Below are 25,852 nucleotides of genomic sequence, written 5' to 3'. Positions count from 1 at the left end.
GGCGGGGGGTCGGGGCGCACCTCCCCCCCTGGCACCGGCAGGCGCGGGCGAGGGGGCGGGGCGGTGGAGCAGAGAGGGCCCCGGGGCCAGGCACCCAGCTTCTTCAGTCTAGGGTTTTTAGCGGAAACGTAAGGTGCGCGGCTGGACCCTGATGGCCAAGGACGCTCTGCTCTTCAGGTTGTTTGCAGGGGACGAGAAGAGTGGTGAATTCCTCCCATCTGTTACATCTGCAACCCCTCCCTCCCCTCCCTCAACCCCCCTTCACTCCCCCCCAATATGCCCATCGTTCCAGGCACCCACCCTCCCATTCCCATCCTTTATTTCCATCCACTTCGGCACCTATAAGGATGTCGCCTTCAGGGTCAGCTCTGGACCAGGCATAAGTGGAGTTAGGAGTCCTAAGGAGTCAGGGAAAAATATGTGTGTGCACTGGGGAGGGGAAAGTGGTGGCCGGCTCTGGTCATAATCCCAGTTAGAGGCAGGATTCCTGGAAGAGGAGTCTGGAGACTAAGGTTCCAGGCCCTATCCTACCTCTGTGCTGCTGGGTAACTCTGCGCAAGTCCCCTTGGGACCCCAGCTACCGAGTCTTAGCCCTTTGTGGCTACTAGGACCAAAGCCAAAGAGCATAATTTAATTGGACCTAAACATCTTGCTATGTGTCTGGCACAGAAGCAGCTGGGCCAGCTTTGCTCCTCCAGCCCTGGCCCTCCACCCTCCATCTGTAGTGGAGGTGTTTGGGGGGTGGGAGAGGGGAATATCCTACGGAGCAGAACAGGGAGGGTTGACACAGCCTGTTGGAAATGCTTTGATCAGAGAAAAATAAAAGTGTTTCTTTCATGTTTCTTCCTTTCTCAAGTTCACAGTTATATGGGGCTTCCTGTCTCAGCTCTGTGCCTGGGGTTGTCATAAAAACCAAATTGTTCAACAAATACTTACTGAGCACCTATTGTATGCCTGCTGCTAAGGATATAGCAGTGGACAAGGCAGAAATAGTTTCTACTTTCAGTGGCTTACTGTCTACACCAGGACTGCTCAATAGAAATATAACATAATGCGAGATGCATTTGTAATTTAAAACTTTCTTGGAGCCACATTTAAAAAAGTAAAAAGAACTAGGTTAGTTGTCAATAATATTTTTGTTTAACTCAATATATCCTGAATATTATCATTTCAGCATGTAAACAAGATTTTTAAATTGTTAATGAGATATTTTACATTCTTTTTATTGTATTAAATCTTTGAAATCTGATGTCGGATTTTACGTTTTCAGCATGTTTCAGTTCAGACTAGCCACATTTTGAGTGCTTGATAACCAGATTGGACAACTTGGGTCTAGAAGGAGAGGCAGACCAAATAAGCAAATAGACAAATAAAGCATTTAAAAATGTTCAGTTTCCTGTTATTTTGATTTGTTAATACTGTTGGAATGCAACATACCAGAAGTGGGTTGGCTTTTATAAAAGAGATTAAGTTACAAGTTGACAGTTCTAAGTCCCTAAAAATGTCCAAACTAAGGCATCCAGAGAAATACAACTTGTCTCAAGAAAGGCCAGATTCTGTCACATGGGAAGGCATGTGGCTGGCATCTGCTGGTCCTTGTCCCTGGTTCCATTGCTTCCAGCTTCTGATGCCAGTTTTCTCTCTAAGCATCTATGGGCCTTCACCCCTCTGGGACACAACGTTGGGTTTTTACTTGCTTAGCATCTCATGGGAAATGCACATGGTGATGTCTGCTGGACTTTGCCTGTGCCTAGGCAGCTGCTCTTTCTGTCGGCACTCCAAACATCTCCAACTGTCCGGGTCTCTGTCAACTCTGGGCTCTCTCCAAAGTATTTCTCCCTTTAAAGGACTCCAGTAAGCTAATCAAGACCCACGTTGAGTGGGTGGAGTCACATCTCCAGCTAATCAAAAGGTCACACCCACAGTTGAGTGTGTCACATCTCCATGGAGACAATCGATAAAGTTTTCACCCTAAACAATAAGTCTGTCCCCACAAGATTAGATTAGAAAAGAAACCATGGCTTTTCTGGGGTACATCACAATTTCAAACCAGCACACTTGTGAAGGAAAAAAAAAAAGGGGTCTTGGGAGGGTGCAAGGAAAATCTCTCTGAATAGGTGACATTTGAGCTGAAACCTGACATGTACGAACAGGGCAGCTGGGTAGATTGAATTATGCAACCCAGAAAAACATGATTTTACTCTTAATCCCATTCCTGTGGGTGTGAACCCATTGTAAATAGGACTTTTTAAAGATGTTGCTTTCAGTTAAGGTACGGCTGTCCAACCAGGAGGGGCCCTTAATCCTATTGCTGGAGGAGGAGCCAGAGGCAGGAAGGGGAGGGGCTGGAAACAGGAAGTCGGTGAGAACTGGGAAGAGAAAGGAGAGGATATCACCGTGTGTGATGGGAAAGCCAAGGAACCCGAGGGTTTCCGGGCAGCCAGAATGCTACTGGACCTATGGAGGAAGCAAGCCTTCTAGCCCCTGAAATGAAAGCCAGTGCATTCTGGTGGTTAAGCAAACCCATTCTGTGGCATTTAACGCAAGAAAAGCTTGGCCTTTGTGAAGAGCCGGTGGGGCTGAGTGAAGGAAGGCAAAGGGGTGATAAGACATGGAGCTAAAGAGGAGGCGGGGGGAGCTGGGCCGGCAAGGTCCTGACAGGAAGTTTAGGTTTGTCTTCTGGTTATTATGGAAAGCCAATGGGAAAATTTTAACCAGGGAGGCAATGCCGTTTGATTTACATTGTAAGTGGAACAGTTTGGCCCCTCTCTGGAGCGTGGTTTAGGGGAGAAAAGCAGGCAAACCAGTGAGGGGTGACTGCACAGAGAGATAGTATCCTGGGAAAGAGTAGGAGCCGAGAACGTGGAATGATGAGGATGCACTCAGCATATATTAATATCTTGGCAGTGCAGCTGACGGGACTTGCAGATAGATTGGCTACGGGGAAAGGAAGGAACTGTAGTAAGACTAGAGTTTCTAGTAACTCTAGTAAGACTAAAGGCCAGTTTCTCTGCCTTGCAAAACGTGTGCCACAGAAATGAAGGAAGAGTTATCCATTCATTCAACAAATGGGACGCCACGGTATACATGCAAAATTGCCCCAGAGGCTTGTAATTCTGTATAGCTTAATGTAATACCGGGATACATCCCAGAGTATGTTGGGCAGATAATGAAAAAGTATTGGCAAGGTCCCTTGAGGAACTGGAGAAAAAAAATATGAAACTATTAAACGTTTCCACCAGGGAACCCCCTGATACCTTTCCCCCTTTGTGGGACATGACATCCAAGGGCGAAAGTCTCCCTGGCAATGTCCTCCCCTGGGAGGGAGGATAATAGTTTTCCTTGCAGAGTTGGGCTTAGAGAGAGAAGCGCCATACCTGAGCAATAAAACAAGTTTCCTGGAAGCAACACTTAGGCATAATTATACGTAGTCTTCACTTCTTCCGCTACAGAAATAAGTTTCGTAAGGGAAAGCCTCAAAATTAAGGGCTTGGCCTATTTTTTTTGGGGGGGGGGGGGGTCCTTAATGTTTGAGAGCATACCAGGGGGTTCCCAGATGGAAAAAATTTACTATTTCCATATTTTTTCTCTAGTCCGTTAAGGGACTCTAGCAACACTTTTTAATTTTCAGCTCACCATAGTCTGGGATGTCTCCAGTTTTACATGAAGCTATACAGAATTACAAGGCCTCGTTGCTGTTCTGGGCTCCCTGTGTTTGGATTGTTTGAGCTATCCAGACAGGTTGATTTAGATTGTGTGTTACAGAAAATTTAGATTCTAAACACTGTAAACCTCTCTGCCTTTGGTCTCATACATTAGGTGACACTCTAGAGTATATACACTATCGTCCTTTGCCTTGTATTCTGATTTACCTTAGTCCCAGCCTGATAGGTTTCATTTTTATCTCTAATTGAAGCCTGAACTCTTTTTCAGTTCCTTTAACTGTTGTGTGTAGCAATGCTGTCTTTCAGAGCTGCAGAAAGCCAGCTCTGAATCTTAGCTGTCACAGAGGTACTCAAAGTTCCAGGGAAATGCCAGCTGATACACATATAGCCCTTTGTCTCAGAATCTAGAAATACACTTAAAATTTCAGACTAAGTGTGCCTGTTATAAGAGTTTACAGTCTAGACTCCAATTCTTTTTTTTTTTTTTTTTTTTAACATGGGCAGGCACCGGGAATCGAACCCGGGTCCTCGGGCATGGCAGGCAAGCATTCTTACCTGCTGAGCCACCGTGGCCCGCCCTAGACTCCAATTCTTATAAGTATTTTCTGAAACAGAAATAGCGTATTTGTTCTTTTGGCTCTGGCTTATTTTGCACAACACATTATTCCCAAGTTTTATTCAGTTCTTTGTGTGCCTCTCGACGTCCTTCCTTTTTGTAGCTGCAGCATATCCCATCACATAAAATTATCACAGTTCACCATTCTGCTTGTCAGTCACTGCACCCTTTGGCTCCCTCCATCTATTGAGCATCATGGATAATGTACCAAATAAACAAACCATGTCTTACAGTGTCCTCGCTTGGTTGTACTATCAACAGCACTCTCAGTTTTAGACAATTTTCATTGGTCCAAAGCACCAAAGAACCACCAAACAGCCTCACCAAATAAGAAATCAAAACTACCCCATTGTCTCTTGTCCCTCCCCTCTAGTAATTGCCTCTGATAGTGCTGTGGTACTGGTGATATCTTCCTGTTAACTACAGGTCATAGCATGCAATTTTAGTTTCCCTCCTATATCCCTCTACTATTGATTCTTTGTCCAATATCAAACCTTTGAAATAGTTCATGGGAGAACTTATTTATAATTGTAGATGTAATCAGCGGAATACATTGCACTATCCATCCCCTTTCAATCATATTCACCTTCAATACGGCAATGTTACCCCACTAATTAGTTACCATCACTTCTCTCCATTCCCTTGCATTTATTTAAGTTCAACCACATTGGGTAGTCTTTCCCCTGTCTCTAACTTCTGCGTACCTCTAGGTCTGCTGTATTCTACATGTAACCTCTAAGACTACCAAAGTCATAATAGCGAAATCATACAGTCTGTCTTTTTGCGTCTAACTTATTTTACTCAGCATTATGTCCTCAAGGTTCATCCACGTTGTCATGTGCTTCAGGACCTCATTTCATCTTACTGCTGCATAATATTCCATCATATGTATATACCATATTTTGTTTATCCACTTGTCTGTTGATGGACAGCTTGGATTGTTTCCATCTTTTGGCAATTGTGAAATGTGCCACTATGAACATCAGTGTGCAAATGTCTGTTCAGGTCACTGCTTTCAGCTCTTCTGGGTATATACCGAGTAGTGGTATTGCTGGGTCATAGGGCAACTCAATATTTAGATTTCTGAGGAATCACCAAACTGTTTTTCACAGCGTCTGCACCATTATGCAGTCCCACCAACAGTGAATAAGTGTTCCAATTTCTCCACGTCCTCTCCTGCATTTGTAGTTTTCTGTTTTGTTTAATAGCAGCCATTCTTAGAGGTGTGAGGTGATATCATATTGCCATCTTGCTTTGCATTTTCCTTATAGCTAATGAAAATGAATATCTCTCCATGTACCTTTTAGCCATTTGTATTAGCTCTTTGGAAAAGTGTATCTTCATATCCTCTGCCCATTTTATAATTGGGTTGTTTGTTCTTTGGTTGTTGAACTGTATGATTTCTTTATGTACACTGGATATCAAGCCTCTATCTGATATGTGATTTCCAAATGTTTTCTCTCACTGAATTGGCTGCCCCTTCACGTTTTTGACAAAGTCCTTTGAGGCACAGTAGCTTTTGATTTTAAGGAGTTCCTATTTATCAGTTTTTTCTTTCATTGCTTGTTCTTTGGGTGTAAAGTTTAAGAAGCTACCTCCTATTACTAGGTCTTGAAGATGTTTCACTATATTTTCTTCTAGTAGTTTTATGGTACTGGCTCTTATATTTAGGTTTTTAATCCATTCTGAATTAATTTTTGTATAAGGTGTAAAGTAGAAAAATATGGAACGCTTCATATGTCCTTGCTCAGGGACTATGCTAATATTCTCTGTTTTGTTCCAATGTTAGTATATGTGCTGCGGAAGCGAGCACTGTAGCTTGTCTATTTTGTTGTTGTTATTACATTTTAAAACTTTTTTTTATTTTTTAGAATTTTCTTTCTATTTTAGGAAAAAAACCCACAATATAGCTAGAACCACCAAAGATGGATGACTTAGCTTAACCATAGACATATTTAAATAAAATATCCATATAAACTTCATAAAGCCTGTGTATGCACAGTAGTTTCATAAATCAATTTAATATTAAGCCAACAAGGAAGAAATCTACATATTCAGATAGCAAAGTTCTTGAATTCTAAATATTAAACACTATCTTAGATACCATTTGCTCATGTAGCTTGTCTGTTAATAAAATTTATAATGCCTTTTGTTATATAGGAGTTTACATCTTGAGGTAGTCACACACACCGTTTTTTCTTTGTGAGTTGTGCTTTATTATTGCTTATCAAAGAAATTCTTAGCCATCCTGAGATCATAAAAATATTATTTTGTATATATTTTTCTAATGGTCTGAAATATTTGTTTTCATATTTAGTCTTTAATCGACATGAATTGGGCATCTGGTTTTTTACCCCTATGGAAAGCCAGTTTCTTGGTGCCATTAACTTTGTCCTCCATTCTTTCTTCACTTATTTATGATGCCACTTGCATCATACATCTGGTAAGCACACACGCCTTTACACCCTTGTATCTTTTTCTAAGCTCCCCATTTTATTCCTTTGGTGTTTCTCTGTCCCTGCGTCATCACAGTGCTTGAGAAGCAGAAAAGTTGCCCCCCTGCCTCAATACAAACACTTTGTTCCTTTGGTTTGACCGGGCCCACCAAAAAGCCTGACTGGATTTGGGTAAAATCCACATGCTTATGCGATTGTGTCTTCCCATCTGTGAACCCGGTCTATGCCTCCACTTATTCAGCCCTCCTTTCTGTCCTTCACTAATGTCCTGTGATTTTCACCATGAGAATATAAACTCCTCAAGGGCAGATTCTTTATCTGGTTTGTTCACTGCTGTGTGTCCAGAGTCAAGAATAAGATATGGCACCACATAACAGAGAATAGAGCCTTAATAAGTATTTGTTATTTGATGAAATGTCTTGAATGTATTTTGTTAGCTCTTTTCATAGAAAGAGATCTTATATTTTTGTGGGTATAATTTTTTCTTTACAGTTTCTAATCAACTATGGTTGATATATAGACATATTCATGCTATTTTGCATTAAAAAAAACTCTTTGATTTGTTCTAATAATCTTTCTGTAGATTCTCTTGGATTTTTTTAATGCAGACAATTCAAGTGGACATCTGCTTAGAGGAAGGAAAGAATGGATGCAGGCCACTAGCAGCATCTTCCGCATTGCTGCTGTGCAAGGCTATGCACTCTGATCCTGGCAGCTAAAGCACCATTTGTGGACCTCAGCTCACAGTCAACTAGATACTCTCACCCTAAAGAACTTTGAATTTGAAGCTAGTAGTACAATGGAGCAGGTATCAGTTAAGAATTCATTTTGTTTCCATCAGCCCTAGCAGTGGTATCTGCTGAGCAGAGGTGCCTGTGTCAGCAGTAACTTCCAGTGTCCAATGTTTTTTGCAGCAGTTATGCCAGTAGCAGTCTCCAGTGTCCAGCAGTGGTCAGCAAGGGCATCCCGAGCAGACTTTCTGCGAGCCATGATTTGACTGTAATTTTAATCAGCTAGTCTCCCTTGATTCCTGCCCCATTTTAAAATTCACTTGCAGGCTTCCTGTCCACTCTGACCCATTCAATATATGCTCCCAGTGGATTCCATTTCTATCTTAGTTAACCAGCTAGTTTCTGTGGTTTGTGACTAAGAACTCCAAAAAGTACATCACTCATGCCATCTGCAAATAATAACTTTGTCTCCTTCTTTCAAAACGCATACCAATTTTTTTCATTTTTTTAATCTAATGCATTAACCAGTACTCCCAGTACAGTTTTGAATAGTAGAGATAATAGGCCTTCATGCCTTTTTCCTGACTTTATTGACGATGCTAAAATTTTTCTATTAGAGGGAATGATTTTGCTGTGTTTTTTTCTCTATTTAAAAAATATTGCGGTATAATTTATATATAATTAAATGCATAGATCTTAAGTTTCAGTTCGGTCAATTTTGAAAATGCATTTACTCATGTAACCCACAACTCTATCAGGAAACACAAAAATTTTTATTGCCCCAGAAAGTCCCCTCATGAACTTCCTAGCCAATGCACTCCCAGCCACGTTGAGTAGCCAGTGATAGGGTTTCTATCAACATAGATTAGTTTTGACTGTTCCAGATCTCCATATGAATGGAATAATAGAGTATGTATTGCATCTGGCTTCTTCCTCTCAAACTAATGTTTTTGAGATTCATCAATATTGTTGCCGTGTATCAATTGCTCATTTCTTTTTATTCCTGAGTATTATGCATCTGTACAGCTATATCAGTTTTTTAATCCATTCTCCTATTGATAGATACTTGGGCTTTTTCACATTTTTGGCTATTTTGATAAAAGCTTCTAGGAACATTCTTGTACAAGACTTTTTGTAGACATGAATTTTTATGTCTCTTAGACTTGCAGGGTCATATGATAAGTACATGTTTACTTTTATGTATTATTTGTATAACTTTATGAATAGCTTATGCTTAACAGTTAAATGTTCTCCAAAGTGGCTGTACTATTTGACATTCCTACCAGCAATGTATGAACATTCTGGTTGTTCCATGCCCTTGCCAACATTTCCTTGTGGTTTTATTTAGTAATTCCCTGTTGTGAAATGTCTATTCATGTATTCTGCCTTTCTTTCTTTTTTTTTTTAACTTTTTAAATTTTGAAATATAACATATATACAAAAAAGCAATACATTTCCAAGTACATTTTAACAGGTAGTTATAGAACAGATTTTAAAGTTTGGTATGGATTATGGTGCCGTGATTTTTCTTTTTTTCTTCTAGCTATTCCAGGACACTGGAGACCAACAGAAATATCAATATAATTTGCCTGTATTTCTTAATTGGGTTATTTGGACTGTTTATCTTTCTTTAAAAAATTTTTTATTTTTAAGTAATGGTTTAATGCCTCTAAAGGAAACTCTCCTTTTATTATTAGAATTTAAAGCAGGTGATACTCTATGATGGGTGAGTTTTGGTTGAGGCCTTTGCAGGCATGGTACCCGGGTCTGGGAGGACAGTTGGCGAGCAGGAGCTCTGGGCCCCAGAGGAGCTCTCCTTTTACCCATACTGGGCATTTGTTCAAGATTTAAAGAAAAAATGTTTTCAAGTTTCATCCATGTTGTAGCATAAATCAGTACTTCATTCCTTTTTAATGTTGAATAATATTCCATTGTATGGATATACAACATTTTATTTATTCATTCATCAGACCTTTGTTTCTATGTGCTTGAGTTGACATATCTAAAAATCATTGCCTAACCCAAGTCACAAATATTTACTTCTATGTTTTCTTCTAAGACTTTTATAGTTTTCTTTTCGCTCTTTGAATATATTTGTGTTAGCTTATATAAAGCTAAAAGCCTTGCATGTGGGCTTTCTCAGGGATAGTTCCTACTGACTACTTTTTTTCCCTGTGTATGGGTCATACTTTCCTGTTTCTTTGTACGTCTAGTAATTTTTTGTTGAAAACTTGACATTTAAAATAATAAAATGAGGCATTTCTGGGACTCACACCACCCCCATGTTGTTGTTTTGCTGCTTTTTGTTTAGTGATGTTGCTGGACTAATTCTGCAAAGCCTGTATTCTATGTAATTTGTGGCCACTGAAGTCTCTGCTCAATTTTCGTATTGGTCAGCTATTGATTAGACAGAAATTTCCTTGAATGCCTTGAGTCAATAAATCTCCTGGCCTTTGCTAAGGTGCTTTGTGTTTGTGTTGGGACACACCTTCAGTGCCCTAGCACTGGTGAGCAACTCTGCATTAGCGATCACTTCCTTCTTGTGTGGAGCCTCAAGATCAACTAGATGTGCGAGACTAAGGTTTTATGAAGTATTTCCTGGGCCTGCACATATACCTGCATATGTGCATGGTCCTCTAGATCCCCAGGAATGTGTTGGAGTTTTACAGAGCCCCTTACGGGTATCTCATTATCCAGATTTTCCTTTTAAGTTTCTCCACCAGCTGTTTGTTTTTTCCAACTGGTATCATTTCCACAAGCAGCTGTGATATTAAAAATTGTTCTAGGGATTGGTATTTTCTCGTTAAGTAAGTTCAGAATCAGGTCAAATAAAGGCAAGCCCTGGGAAGGGCCTTTCCTTTGAGCTGCCAGGTAGATCAAATAGTGACAGTTATGGGCACAGGACACTTTTGAGGGAGCGCTAAGCCAATTCTGCCCCCTCCACTGACTGTAAGGCTGCTGTTTTTTTACATCTACCATGGAGCTGGGAAGAGTGGGATGGGATTAGGACAAGTCCACGGTTTTAGTTTGCTAAAGCTGCTATGATAAATACCACAAACTAATTGGCTCAAACAGCAGAAATTTTTTAAAAAATTATTTATTTATTAATTTAAAAAATTAAGAACAAACAAAAACATTGACATATCATTCCGTTCTACATATATAATCAGTAATTCTCAATATCATCACATAGTTGCACATTCATCATTTCTTAGAACATTTGCATCAATTCAGAAAAAGAAATAAAAAGACAACAGAAAAAGAAATAAAACGATAATAGAGGAAAAAAAAAAGATTATACATACCATACCCCTTACCCCTTGCTTTCATTTATCACTAGCATTTCAAACTAAATTTATTTTGACATTTGTTCCCCCTATTATTTATTTTTATTCCATATGTTCTACTCATCTGTTGACATGGTAGATAAAAGGAGCATCAGACACAAGGTTTTCACAATCACACAGTCACATTGGGAAAGCTATATCATTGTTCAATCATCATCAAGAAACATGGCTACTGGAACACAGCTCTACATTTTCAGGTAGTTCCCTCCAGCCTCTTCATTACATCTTGAATAACAAGGTGATATCTACTTAATGCGTAAGAATAACCTCCAGGATAACCTCTAGATGCTGTTTGGAATCTCTCAGCCATTGACACTTTGTTTTCACTCTTCCCTCTTTTGGTCGAGAAGATTTTCTCAATCCCTTGATGCTGAGTCTCAGCTCATTCTAGGATTTCTGTCCCACGTTGCCAGGAAGGTCCACACCCCTGGGAGTCATGTCCCACGTAGAGAGGAGGAGGGTGGTGAGTTTGCTTGTTGTGTTGGCTGGAGAGAGAGGCCACATCTGAGCAACAAAAGAGGCTCTCTTGGGGGTGACTCTTAGCCCTAAATTTTAAGTAGATTTGACCTATCCTTTGTGAGGTTGAGTTTCATATGAACAAACCCCAAGAGTGGGGGCTCAGCCTATAGCTTTGGTTGTCCACACTGCTTGTGAGAATGTCAAGAATTCAACTTGGGGAAGTTGAATTTCTCCCCGTTCTCACCATTCCCCAAAGGGGACTTTGCAAATACTTTTCCACTCACTCATCAAATCACTCTGGAATTCATCGGGGCATCACTCTGGACAAACCAACAAAATCTCATGTCCTACCCCAAATTCCAAGTACTTATGGTGTTCAATTAAACTATCTACATAAGTTATATTAGGAAATGCACTAGTCAAAATATAAATTTTGAAACAAATAAATATTTTTTGCTTTAGTCTCACACATAAGGTGAAATTTTAAAATATTAATTACCATCTATTTTAGCACCCTGCAGTATGACATTCCTTTGTTCTTCCTCATGCATAAACATTTTTAAAATTTGTACATTTAGTCACTATTATTATACACTCTAGTCATTCCTAGATTATACCATCTCAATCCATATCATCTATTTTTCTTTGTGATTTCATTTATGCCCCAGCCCTCCTCCCTCTATCATTCTGACATGCAGCTTCATTCAGTGTGTTAACATATTGTATTACAGTTAGGTAATATTGTGCTGTCCAGTTCTGAGTTTTTATGTTCAGTCCTACAACAGGAATTTTTTGTGTCACAATTTTGGAGGCTTGAAGCACAAAATCAAGATCTTGCCAGGCTGCACTTTCTCCCAGGGTTTGTAGTGTTCTAGCGATGGCTTGCCATCCTTTGATTTGCAGATGCTTCTCTGCCTCCATCGCATGGCACTCTCTGTATCCTTCTCAGGCTTCTCCGAACTCCTGTGTCTGACTTTCCTCTTCTTATAAGGAATTCAGGCATAGGGGGCTAAGGTTGACTCTGATTCATTTGGCCTCTTCCAAATAGGATCATACTCACACCTCAGGACCACGGGTCAGGATTTGAACATAGCTTTTGGGAGACATGATTCAGTTTACCACAGCCACAAAGTTCACTGTTTTCACCAAAGTTTGGTTGTTTATTTAATAAATACTTCTCAGATTTATTAAATCTGTAAACCTTTGGTTAATTTCCAAAGTCCTGAAAAAGTAGATTTCGACCATTTTGCCAGTGTTCTTGTTACTTTTATGGAGGAATGGATTTTTGGAGGCCCTTGGTTTGCCATTCCAGAAGTGATTCTTCATGCTGTGAGGTTTTAATGGCTACCCAGTATCAGGTTAAGTTAATTTCTCCAATTCATGATTTAGTACTTCATTTTTTCATCTTTTTAAAATATTATGAATGAAAGTTGCATTTAATTGATATTTTCTGCTCTCTTTTAAGATATTTCCGTTTTTCTCCTTTCCTTCATTAATGAAATTAATTAGATTTATGTATTTTCTGATTTGGAACCATCCTGGCATTCTGACACTAACCCTATTTGGTCATGATGTAGAACACACACACACACACACACACACACACACACACACACACATTGGGTCTATCAATTTATTGATGTCTTATCTTGGATTTAAAAGTAATTTTTATCTAATTTTTTTCATACCATTTTAGTTTCCAATTGCTGCTGTAAAAAATCACTACAGACTTGGTGGTTAAAATAACACATATTTATTATCTTACAGTTCTGGAGGTTGGCAGTTCAAATTCAGTTTTAGTGTGTTGAAATTAAGTTGTTGGCAAGGCTGTGCTCCCTCTGGAGGCTTTGAAGGAGAACCTAGGCCCTTGTGTTTTCTAACTCCTAGAGCTGCATTCCTTGCATTCTTTGACTCCTGGCCCCTTCCTTGTTCTTCAAAGTCAACAGTATAGCATCTTCTTCAGTCTTTGCATTAATTCTGTCTCTGTCAGTTGTCAAATCTCCCTCTGCCTTCCTTTTATAAGGACATTGGTGATGGCATTTAAGGCCCACCCAGATAGTCCAGAATAATCTCCCCATCTCAGGGGAGATGATCATATCTGCAAAGTCGGCTTTGCCATATTTGGTAACATTCACAGGTTCCAGGGATTAGGCTGTGGTTATCTTTGGGGACCACTAATCGGCCCACATATGGTGCTCAACCAAGCTGCTGGCAGAGATGAAAAGAGCTGCCAGCAAAGGAAATCTCCAGCGTAACAGGCCTTGAAGTGTGTGTGTGTGTGTGTGTGTGTGTGTGGTATGTGGAGGTGGGGGATAAGGGTCAAACCAGTAACCGAAGAGGGTCAGAAACCGGAACAGAGAGAGCATGGGGCAAACAGGAGAGATGAGGCTGGCAACGTCCTCAGGCAGCAGACCAGGCATGGCTTTCTGGTCAAGGTGGAGAATGCCATCTAGTCCTTATCTTAACAGTGATGGGGAGCCATGGAAGGTTGTATGCAGGGGAGAGGTTGGTCAAATGTGTATTTTGAAGAATTCTTGGGGCTACAGTGCAGAGAATGGTTTGGAACACATAGGGCACGAGCGGGCACTACTACACTGATCAGGAGGCTGCTACAGGCGTTCAGGGCAGGTGCATAAGAATTTAGTGAATGACTGGGGAAGAGAAGAGATCACTGGGTGGTCGCGTTACAGACTAGCCAACCGACCTGATGACTTAATGAAGGACCGAGTAAGGAAACAGTATGATTGCATTGCTCAAAATTTGACAATTTTTCAGACGCAATGCTGTGAGAAGCACTGAGACTGGAGGCGGTTCTCGGCAGGCAGTGCCTAAGGTGCGCAGCCTGCCTGCGACCGGGTGTGCCCAAGCCCTGTGAAGCCGTGGTTCCAAGGGGGGGGAATATTCCGGGAATCGAGGAGGTTGGATAGCTGGGTTTTACCAGCGCCTCGGGTTGTATGAGTCTGCGTACTCCGCCGGGGGGGGCGTGTCCTCAGCTCATCCAATCAGAGAGGCGGGTCAGCTCTGTCGCCTTGGCAACGGGACGCACTGGCTGGCGCAGGGGGCGGCGGCGGTTTAGATCAGGCCCTAGGGGATATCGTGTCATGTCGCGACAGAAGGTAGGAGTGGCACCGGATCCAGATACTTTCATCGTCTTTAGAGAGAGGGAAGGAAGGGAGTCTGAGCCTCAGGGCTCAGGGGTGGTGATGTAGGGCAGTGGGATGGGGGAGGGGCGGTCTTTGCGGAGGGATTTCGGATAGTGGCAGAAGAAAATGAGGTACTACAAGTTCCGGCATGCTGCGTGCCGCTGGAGCTACTGCGCATGTTCCGAGCCGGCCTGGCTGGCGGGAAATTTACAAAAACTCTAGGATTCTAAACTGAATATAGAGATGAATGCGACCTCTGGGATAATTTAGAACTTCTGATTTCATGAGATAGAAAATATCTTAGGGATCCATTCATCCCGCCTCCTGCTTGCCTATCCATCCATCCAGAAAACGCTAATTAGTGCTTTTCCAAGCCAACCCCAGGGGTGGGCAATGGGACATAGAGGTGAACCAGGCAATCTCCTTACTTTTAAGAATTCACGGGGCGACTACCCCTTTCAAGAGCGGAGAAGATGAGACCCAAAGAAGGAAAATTATTAGCCCCCTCTTAACCTGCTTCTTATCCATGTTCTACCTCTCATGAATGGCACCTTTTTTCTTTAATTCTCCCCCCAAAATGAGTTTCTCTGCTTTCAGAGTGCCCTGATCTTCGCTCTGTACGATTCATTAATCACGTGATTATTTGTTTAACCTGTCTGCTCTATTAGACTGTGCGCTCTGTGTGGGCAGGGATCTAGTCTGATTAGTTTCTTTTTATCCCCAGTGCCCAGCACAGAGCTGACATATGGCAGGCACTCAGTAGATGCTTATTGAATGACTATTGTTGAAACATCCACCTAATTACTCAAACCAAAAACCTGGGATTCCTTGACTACTCCATCTGCCTCACTTTCCTTATCCAATACAGACTCCGCCTTCAACTTTCTAAATATAGGTTAAATCCATTCTTCTCCATCTCAACTACAACAAATAAATCATGATCCAATCTCAATTAAAAAATACTAATTTCAAATCAAAACCACATGAGATACCATTTCACACCCATTAGAATATCTGCTACTAAAAAACAAAACAAAACAGAAAATAACAAGTGTTGGAGGGAATGTGGAGAAATAAAAACATTCATGCACTGCTGGTAGGAATGTAGAATGTTACAGCTGCTGTGGAAGACAGTTTGACAGTTCCTCAGAATGCTAAGTATAGAGCTATCATATGACCCATCAATCCATTATTAGGTTTATACCCAAAAGAATTGAAGGCAGGGCTCGATCAGATATTTGCACACCAGTATTCATAGCAGCATTATTCACAATTGCCAAAAGATGGGAGCAACCCAAGTGTGCATCAACCGATGAATGGATAGATAAAATGTGGTATATACATATGTGTTAGTTTGAAAGCTGCCGGAACGTGACATACCAGAACTGGAACAGCTTCTAAAGAGTGGAATTTAATAATTTATAGGCTCATAGTTCTAAGCCTATAAAGATGTCCAACTAAGGCATCCAGTTGAAGATACCTTAATTCAAGGAAGACTGATAGGTCAGGAACACCTGTGTTGCTGGGTAGTCACGTGGCTGGCATCTGCTTGTCCCTTCCTCCTGGGTTCTGATACCTTAGGCCTCTGTTCCTTTTGGGGTTCCTCACTTTGGTTTCTCCAGGGCTGGCTTGAATCTCTTGGCTTCCCTTGGCTTTCTCCAGGTTCTGGCTTGCTTAACATCTCATGGCAATGTCTGCTGGGCCCCAAGCATCTCCAGACATACATGTCTCTGTACTCTCTGTCAGCTCTGAAGTTTCTTTGGCTTTCCCTCTGTTAGCTCTGTTGTTTCTGTCATTTCTGACTCTCTCCAAAGTGTTTCCTGTTTTAAAGGATTGACTGAACTAATCAAGACCCACCTGGAATGGGTAGAGTCACATCTTCACCTAATCAAAGTTCACACCCACAATCGGGCAAGCCACTTCTCTGGAGATAATCTAATCAAAAGCTTCTACATGCAATATTGAATCATGATTCAATATTTTAATCATGATTAAAAGAAACGGTTGCTCCCACAAGATTGAATCAGTATTAAAACATGGCTTTTCCAGGGTACACAACAGTTTCAAACTGGGACAATATACAGTGGACTATTATTCAGCCATAAAAAGGAATGAAGTCCTGAAACTTGCAATGACATGATGAACCTCAGGGACATCATGTTGAGTGAAATAAGCCTAACACAAAAGGAAGAATAGTGACTGATCTCATTGGTTTGAAATAATTTAGTCAGATTTTAGAATATAGGTTACCAGAGGACAAGGGGGGATAGGGAATAGGAAATTAAGGCTTAAAAATGTATACGGTTCCTATTTGGAATGATGGAGATGTTTTGATAATGGATAGTGGTGAGATTAGCCCACCATTTGGAATATAATTAACAGTAACTAAAACATAAATCTGAATGTGATTTAAAAGGGAAATAAAATAGTACACTTTAAACACACAGACTGGGATACTTACTTCCTTAGGTTGTATTATAAAAGCAAAAAATATACATCTATTGAAATATTCACTTTAATCAACCTGACTGATGGGAGGGATCAGCCGCATATTGCTAAGGGATTCTCTGACTGTTAGCAGCAGCCCATGCTGTGAAAACCAGTTTGGCAGACCCACGTTGCCATGTGCTTCTATGTGACACTATTTATTTTGTTGTTATTGGAGAGAAAGGCAAATGTTGCCTTCATATTGACTTGGGACTTCCAGTTTCCTTTCAAATGACTCAGGGGGAATTGGAAGTATGAACTTTTTAAAGATGGAATGTGAATGTCAGTCTTAAGAGAAAATTAATTTTTAAAATATAGCACCAAAAAAATCAAATACCTATGAATAAATTAATGTGCAAGACTTCAAAACTAAAAACTAGTAAACATCGTGGAAAAAATGAAAGAAAACTTAAATTAGTAGAAATGTAGACCATATTCATGGATTGAAAGACTTACTACTGTTACATGTCACTTCTTCCCCAAATGATCTGTATGTTCAACACAATCCCAGCCAAAATCCCAAGATACTGGCAAACTGTTTCTAAAATTTATATTTAAGTGCAAATGGGTCCCAAATTGCAAGGGCAATCTTGTAAAAACAAAGTTGGAGGACTTGCCCTAACTGATTTTAATACTTACCAGAAAGCTTGCTACTAGTAAGACAGTGTGGTGTAAAGATAGATAAATAAGTAAATGGAAAAAATATGGAGTCCAGAGATTATCCCACATATACAGTCAAGTGATTTTTGACAGAAGTGTCGATGCAATTGAGTGAGGAAAGAAAAAAATTTCAACCAAATGTTCTGAAGCAACTGGAAAAACATATGGAAAATGGAATTAAAAAAACATGAAAGGGGAAAAAAGATACAAAATTAAAGAAAAATTAGGACACTTGATTAGTGCTGTGGGAGTTGGGGGGCTTGAATGGAAGAGGGGGATAAGATTTCTCTTCTTCTCATGAGGGGGCTTAACTTCTGCAAAGCAGTATCCTCCATCCCATTCTACCACCTCTTTGAGGGATAAGATAATGGGGTAAGCAGAATTGTAAGATGGCCCCCAAGAAACTCACCCCTTGGTTTACACCCTTGTATAACTCCCTCTTGAGGGAAGGTGGAATCTATGAATATGATAGGGCATCACTCCCTTAGTTAGGTTACGTTATACAGAAAATGGTGATTTGAATAGTCACTATGTGATTATGTTTCATTAAATACTATTCCTATTGTAGCATATTTGGAAGGGTAAGTTAGGGGGAACACTCACTGAGATATAATCCTGCTGGCCTGGAAGAAAGCATATAACTATGTTGTGAACTGCCTGTGGGACCATGTGTCAAGAAATTACAGGCTGTCCCTAGGAGTGAAAGTGTTCCCCAGTCAATGGCTGGCAAGTAACTGGGCACCTCAGTCCTACATCTGGAAGGAATTGGATTCTGCCAATCACCTGCATGAGCTTGGAAGAGGACCCCAAACCCCAGATGAGAACCACAGCCCTAGTCATTATCTTGACTGCAGCCTTATGAGACCCAAACGGAGGATCCAGCTAAGCCGTGTCCAGATTCCTCACTCATGGAAACAGTGAAATAATAATTTTGCATTGTTTTAAGCCAATAAGTTTGTGCTAATTTTTTATGCTGTGCAGCAATAGAAAACTAATGCAGGTAACAATCCCAAGCTGCAAGGTCATCCTGCATAGGACCTATTTTAATTTTTTTTTCATATGTGCCTTAGAGAACAGTGTTAGGACTGAGGGCCAAGCTATTTTGGATGTAATTGGAACAGAATAATAGCCACCATCCTTTGAGGATTTGAAAGGTCCATTTGTATGGGAGGAATTAACATTGCTCTGGGGCTTTGTCCCAGCCCCCTCCCAGACCCTGGGTCTAATCAAACATTTAAGTTAGAGTAGAAGGTCCAGCTCCTTCTCACAGAGCCTGCTGAATGCTCAGTCCTCAACACTGGAGTTCACGGTTGACTTTTGGGGCATTAAAGACCAGGCTAATTCATTATATTAGTCATGAATGTGGAACAAGTCTACAGCAGGGTGGGCGTTTGACTACTTTGGAATTCGTTCCAAAGATAGCAGGTAAATTCTGGACCAAGTTGCTGGGTACATGGTGACCAATAAGAAGCTGGCCAGGCTGGACCTTCTTCCTTCAGGACCTGGGCAGTGTTGTATTTGACAGTGTGAGCATTTTAATATCTGCAATAAGATAAACTGTGGAAGGCAGGCTGGATATGCAAAATCAGCCACATAAATTTCTTTTTCTCACTACAGAATCAGAATTACAAGGGCCATGGATTATCCAAGGGAAAAGAGCGGTGAGTGGTCCTACATAATCCAATAAACAGAATACCCTTCTTTTCTTCCTCCTTCCCTTCTTCCCTGCCTTCCTTCTTTCCCTCTGTCCCTTCATCCCCTCCTCCCTTCTTTACTTTAGCAATAATAATAATAATGAAAAACAATCATTGGACACTTATCATGCACCAGGCCCTGGGCTAGTCACTTTACTTGTATTATCTCACTGTATCCTCACCACACAGCTTTGAAGTAAATACTATGATTGTGCCCATTTTATAAATGGGAAACTGAGGCTCAGAGAGGCTAAATAACTTGCTCAAGACATAGAGTCAATTGGTGGCAGAGCTCGTTGGACTCCATGACTCTTGTTGTGTCCCGCTTCCATCAACAACCATGACTTGATGACTCAGAAGCCAGCTGTGCCCGGATTCTCTGCGTCCCTTCACACCATTAACCTGGGTGCAGCTCAGCACCTCTTTGGACTGCCTGAACAGGACACACTTACACAAAAGCAGGTCTGAGGAACCTCACTGGAGATTTTCTGGGGAGACAGAGGGCGTAGTCTACATTGCAGACTGTAGCTAATGTTTTTAAATCTTCACCACATATGTATGGTCTCTCTAAAGTTCTTCCTCTCCGTATCACCACTGGGGAGGGTATGCGTGGTCTCTGGCCCTTCTCTCATGGAGGATCCAGCTTCTTTACCTTCTTACTTGTCATACTGATTCTATCCCACCATTTCAAATCTGTCACTCCCTTATGCAGAGCAATTCAGCTCTGCCCCAGTTCTGGCTCTAAACTTGCCTCCCCCTCCCGCCCCCGAGAAAAACAAACAAACAAAATGCTTCAGTTAACAGGAACCACCCATCTGATTAATTAGGGTAGATACCGATTATAAGTGTGTTCAGCTAAAAATAACATAAAGCCATAGTAGCTTAAAACATTTTTTATATATTTTCTTTACATAACAAAGAGCCTGAAGGGCTGGTGCAGCGATTCAACAATGTCAGAACCAGACTCTCCATGATTGAACTTTTCTTCACGCACACAAAGTGGCTGCTCCAGCTCCAGCTTTAATGTCATGATCAAGACAGAAAGAAGGGGAGAGGGACGACTCAAGTCATATCTCATAAGGACAAAACCTTCCTCAGAACCCACCCTCCCCAATAGTCTTGCACTTTTTTCTTATTGATCAGAATTATGTCACCTGGGCCTCCCAACCTGCGTGGGTGGCTGGGAATATGTTACTTGAGTGGTGTTATACTGCTATTATCATTATGCATCCTTCAGTTTTCACATAAAATTGTTTTCAGAATTTATCCATGCTTGTACATGTAATTCTGGATGTATTATAACTGCACTATGTGGTCCTTTATATACCACAAGTTATGTATTTAACTTCCTGTTGAAAGTGCTTAGGTGGTGTCTTAGTATTTGCTTCCCTGAGACAAGACTGTGGAAGCAAGTAGTTTATTTGGAAGGGGATTCCAGTAAGCAATGGCGGTGAAGTAAGGAAGTGAGACAATAAAGGGAAGGAAACCAATAAAGGGTGATTCATTATGGACAGGTTATTGCTGTAAGTAGGTTGGACTCAATCCCAGTGGGGATTTCTAGGAGACAGGATAGAGCACACCCAAACCAATCCCAACTGAGTGACGAGTGAGCTAGAGTATTTATCCACTGACTCCGGTTGTTGTTGGTTAGGTGCTTTTGGAGGAGAGGCATTTAACTCCCTGGTACTTCACATCTGCTCCAAGCACTGACTTGGGCCAGGAAAAACCCTCGGCAAAAAATCGCAGGTGCTGTCAGTTGGAAGGCCTCTCATTGGCTTACACGGGAATGGCGACTGCCCAAGTGTTATAGGTGGACCACCAGCAGTGGGTGCTACATGCAATTTCCATTAAACTATGAACAATCAAATGAACATTATACTCATGTTTTGGGGTACATAGATACGAGAGTTTCTCTATAGAGCTAGGATGGAACTGCTGGGCTTATGAAATGTGTATATTCAACTTTATGAAATACCGCTCTGTGTGTCTCCAAAGTGCAGTCTACCAAACAGTGGAGGAGTGCCTATTTTTTTCACATTGTTGCCAAAACTTGAACTTTTATATTTTTGCTAGTCTAATGGGTGTGGCATAGTATCTGATAGTTTCAATATGCCAAATTGCTCTCTAAAGTGGTTTATCCGATTTACACTCCCATGAGTTTTGTAGGATAATTATTGTTTCTCCACATTCTTGGCAACACTTGATATCTGCCTGCTTTTAAACATTTTCTCTAACCTGATGGATTTTGAAATTGAACCTCTTTCTGGGTGTTGTATTAATCGAATGTTTTTTAGTACTCCATTTTATCTCCTCTATTGGCTTTTAGCTATACCTCTAGCAGTATAATGAAACATTTAGCCGGTCTTTGTCCTTAGTTCCTGAGGAAGCATCCTCTGAATCTTTGGAATTTCCTGTGATAGGAGTGTCTTCTGTTATTCATAGTTGCACAGGACTACAACCCATAGTTAGTATGCTTACAGATGGCAGGGAGGGGACAGCCACACCTGCAATTTTAGGGTGGGGGCTGGTCCCACCAGAAAGACCAACCTTGTGATTAGGGGGTTGGGGCTTTGAACCATGTCTTATCAGCCCACCTTCCTGGCCTCTGGGAGGTGATGTGGGCTGCAGATTGAGTTCAGCCATGTGGATTTTAATTCTATCAGCCATACTCATGTAATGAGACCCCGAACTCTGGACCGGAAGCCACGGAGTGCTTCCCTGATTGTGACGCTACATCCCTGTGCAGGGAGGGTGACACTTGCAACTGGTGCCAGCAACTCTACTTTTCTCCTCCAAAAGTTACGGAGATGGGTAGTAATTGTTTTACATGTTGTGACTCTCTTGGAGGTCTGGCTCAATAGAAATGGTTGGCTTCTCAAATTGTTTTCTGCTTTCAATTTGTTGCAGTATGTTGTTCTCGTTGAAGACCAGAAAGAAAATCCAGCCTCGCAAAGATCTGTAGCTGGAATTGCTACCGAGGGAGGGAGGAAGGGCTCAGCTCATGCCTCATGTGCACAGGAGTCAGTGCCGTGACATTGGGAATTTGAGAAAACAAAGAGCTTTAATGCAAGTCGACTGGCATGGAGACAGGAGCTCCTGGCTTAATCCTGTCTCCTAAAGTCTAAAGAGTTTAAGGTTTTTATGGAAAGTCACTCAGTTAACATAAATTAGCCACTATCTATAATATCAAGTAAAGGAATGGAAATAAGCTGAAGGAACCATTACAATAACTACTAAAACCGCCGTAGTCAGTGTTTACAGAAAAGAGAGGACTTTGTGGACCTTTAAAAGAGAAAACTGTTTGTCTGTTTGTTGTTGAGTTGCAGGAGATCTTTATATATTTTGGATATTAGTCCCTTGTCAGATTCATGATTTCCAAGTATTTTCTCATATCCTGTAGATGGTCTTTTCATTTTCTTTGATGCACAAAAGTTTTAATTCTGACGAAGTCCAGTTTATGTATGCTTTTGGTGTCCCTCCTGTTACTGGATTTTGGTTTCCAGGTTCTTGGTTGTGCCATAAGAAAGAATCCAGAGGCACAGCACAGATAGAGCAAGTAAATAAGAAATGCATTAAGTAAACAAGCAGAGAAAAGGAGCATGCAGGTACTCTCACAAGTGAAGGAAGATGGAGGGCAAGAGGCAATAGGCAATGGGGGACCATCTTTTTTTTTTTTGGTATGCTGTACAGCAGGGTCACATTTCATTCTTTTTCCATGTGAGTATCCCATTATTGCAGCACCATTTGTTGAATTTTTGTTTTGTTTGTTTGCTTACCTGTTTGTTTTTGGAAGCCCATGGGCCAGGAATCGAACCCGGGTGTCCCACATGACGGGCGAGAATTCTACCACTGAACTACCCTTGCACCCCTACCACCATTTGCTTTTACTTTTTTTTTTTTTTTTGGGTGCATGGTCCGGGAATCAAACCCAGGTCTCCTGTACGGAAAGCGAGCATTCTGCCGCTGAATCACCCGTGTACCCTCTGCTATTTGCTTTTATAGGTTAGCTTTACTTATTCCCCCTTCCCTTTCCTTGTTTGGGGCTCACTCTTCTACCCTCCCCTCTCCCCAGGGTGGTGCCTGGTGGTAGATAGCGCATTGGGGTGAGCCCACTGGTCTCACTCGTCTCTGTAGATGACTCACTCAGGTGGGGATCCTTTGGCTTTAGCTGGCTCAGCTGCTGCCCAGTGTGTCGTGTAAGTGGGTGGCCCCTGGGCTGGGTGTCTGTGCCAGACACAGGCCCTCCTGACCTTGATTAACCGTCTTTGCTTAAGGGCTCCTGCATGTTTTTGTTTTTTTCCTCTCCCTGTTTTCCTTGTTCTAACCTGCCTCACCTCCTATAAATTTTAAATTTCAGATACTGAAAATTCAGTTCTAGAATTTTCATTTGGTTCTTCTTTAGAGTTTCAATTTATTTTATGCAAAAATCCATCTTTTTACCCATATATCCAAATTTTCCTACGGCTCCTTTAACATATTTATAATATCTGTTTTAAATTCTTTATCTGGTAATTCCAATAATTGGGTCATTTATGGATCTATTTTATTGATATTTTCCTCTTGATTATGCATTACATTTTCTTTTATTTTTTATTTTATTGCATGACTCATATATCTTTTATTATACTCTGTACATTGTGCATAAAAGAACAGTGGAGACTAATATATATATGTATATTTCATTAAAAAAATCACCAGAGCATGCAGCTCTTTCTTCTGACTGGCAGTTAAAGTTCAGATTGCTTCTAAAGTTTAGTTGAGCATTTGGGCTCCAGCTTTAATTAGGTTGAATTCCTCTCCCAAACCCACCCTGCTGTACTGCCATTTTGATTTTGTTAGTATTTGAGCTGGGAAGGGCTTGGGCTACAGTTTCAGATTGTTGTTGTGGTTGCTGACCTTTGGAGTCAACCCTGTCAGGGCCTCCAGAGTGCAAGCGCCACGTGGACGTGCAAAACATGTTTGCTCTACTGCTTTTTTCTTATGAAAATTTGACACAACCTTTTTTGTGGGAGGCTGTGCTGGTTTGAAACTGTTATGTACCCCATTAAACCCATGTTCTTTTCCTAATCCAGTCTTCTCAGGGCAGACCTATTGTTTGGATGGGACCTTTAGTTGTTTCCTTGGAGATGTGATCCACCCAATTGTGGGTGAGACCTTTTGATTAGGTGGTTTCCATGAGATGTATTTCCACCCATTCAAGGAGAGCCTTAATCCACTCACTGGAGTTCTTAAGAAGAAAGCATTTTGGAAAAAGCTCAGAGCCGACACAAACAGAGATGTTTGGAGATGCAGAAAGAAAATGCCCCCAGGAAAGCTATTTGAAACTAGAAGCCAAAGGACCAGCAGATGCCAGCCATGTGCCTTCCCAGCTGACAGAGGTGTTCTGGATGCCATTGGCCTTTCTTGAGTCAAGGTATCTTTCTTGTGTTTTAGTTTGGACATTTTTATGGCCTTAGAACTATAAGCTTGTTACTTAATAAATCCCAACTCATTTCTGATATGTTGCATTCTGGCAGCACTAGCAAACTAGGGGCTCTTCCAGATTCTGATTGGTTTTACCACCCTACCTATTATCTAAGCTTAGATGATTTCTCCTTATCCATGACAAGTGTCTCTGCTATGGTGGGCTTGTTATTCCATATGCCCATTCTCAGGTGCACCCACCCCAGATATTGAAAATGCTGCATCACGCTGCCCACCCATAAAGGGTTGTTTCTCTCTGGAATCAGTTCATCAAGGTTCCTTTGATCCATTGCCAACCCCATGGAAAAGTATGATTTTTATTCTATATATTTTTTTCTTGTTACTATAGGAGTGAAGGTCTTTCATGTCCTTTTATATCTTAACCGGGAGCAGAAGTCCTCTCATTGGTATTTTAATCTGTTTTACTCATTAGTAAGGTCGAGCATTTTTTAACATGTTTATTGGCCATTTAAGTTGCCTCTGCTATTAACTGCCTGTTCATATCCTTAAAGTATTTTTCTATTGAGCTGATTTTTTTCTGAAGGACTTGTAGGAGTTCTTTATGTAATTTATGGATTGTAAGCGTTGCAAATATCTTTTCCCAATCTATATTATCTTTAGCTTTTTCTTTTTAACTTTTAAGAAGAGGAATTTATTCAATTGCAAGTTTACAGTTCTAAGGCTGTGAAAATGTCCAAATTAAGGCATCCAGGGAAAGACACCTTGGTTCAAGAAGGCCAGTGGTGTTTGGGGTTTTCCTCTCAGCCGGGAAGGCACATGGTGGCACCTGCTGGCTTTCTTTCTAGGCTTCTTCAACGGCTTTCCTGGGGACTGTGTTCCACCTTCATCTCTGCTGGGCTCTGGCTATTTGTGGGCTCTGTTGGTTCTGGTGGATTTGCAGCATTTTCTGAAATGGTTCCCTCTTAAAAGGCTCCAGTAAGCAACCCCACCGTGAGGAGGTGGAGACACTTCTCCATGGGAACAATAAAAAAGATCCCTCCCAGCAATCTTGCATGAGGATTAAAGAACTTGGTTTTTCTGGGGTACACAACAGATTCAAACTGGCACACTTATCCATAGGCATACTTAAACAAAGTTTCCAAATGAGTGATATACAGCCTTTGTTTATAC

The 25,852-nt window shown here is 41.2% G+C and overlaps 1 protein-coding gene and 1 pseudogene across 4 annotated transcripts in view; one reads left to right on the top strand and one right to left on the bottom strand.

The window, feature by feature from the left end:
* Positions 1-5,998: 5,998 nt before the first annotated feature.
* Positions 5,999-6,094, bottom strand: LOC143653519 (U6 spliceosomal RNA; annotated as a pseudogene).
* An 8,194-nt stretch (positions 6,095-14,288) lies between these two features.
* Positions 14,289-25,852, top strand: part of TTLL9 (tubulin tyrosine ligase like 9) — a 72,269-nt gene continuing 60,705 nt past the window's right edge. For all 4 annotated transcript variants that reach the window (XM_077111834.1, XM_077111842.1, XM_077111852.1 and 1 more), the window contains exons 1-2: positions 14,289-14,390; positions 19,182-19,225. In XM_077111834.1, the coding sequence (XP_076967949.1) occupies positions 14,376-14,390; positions 19,182-19,225 (59 nt within the window). In that variant the 5' untranslated portion in view covers positions 14,289-14,375. The remainder of the gene's footprint in view (positions 14,391-19,181; positions 19,226-25,852) is intronic.

Source organism: Tamandua tetradactyla, chromosome 1 (assembly GCF_023851605.1).
Source record: "Tamandua tetradactyla isolate mTamTet1 chromosome 1, mTamTet1.pri, whole genome shotgun sequence".
NCBI classification, from domain to species: domain Eukaryota; kingdom Metazoa; phylum Chordata; class Mammalia; order Pilosa; family Myrmecophagidae; genus Tamandua; species Tamandua tetradactyla.
The sequence above is the reverse complement of the archived record's forward strand: the minus strand, read 5'-3'. Positions and strand labels throughout refer to the sequence as shown.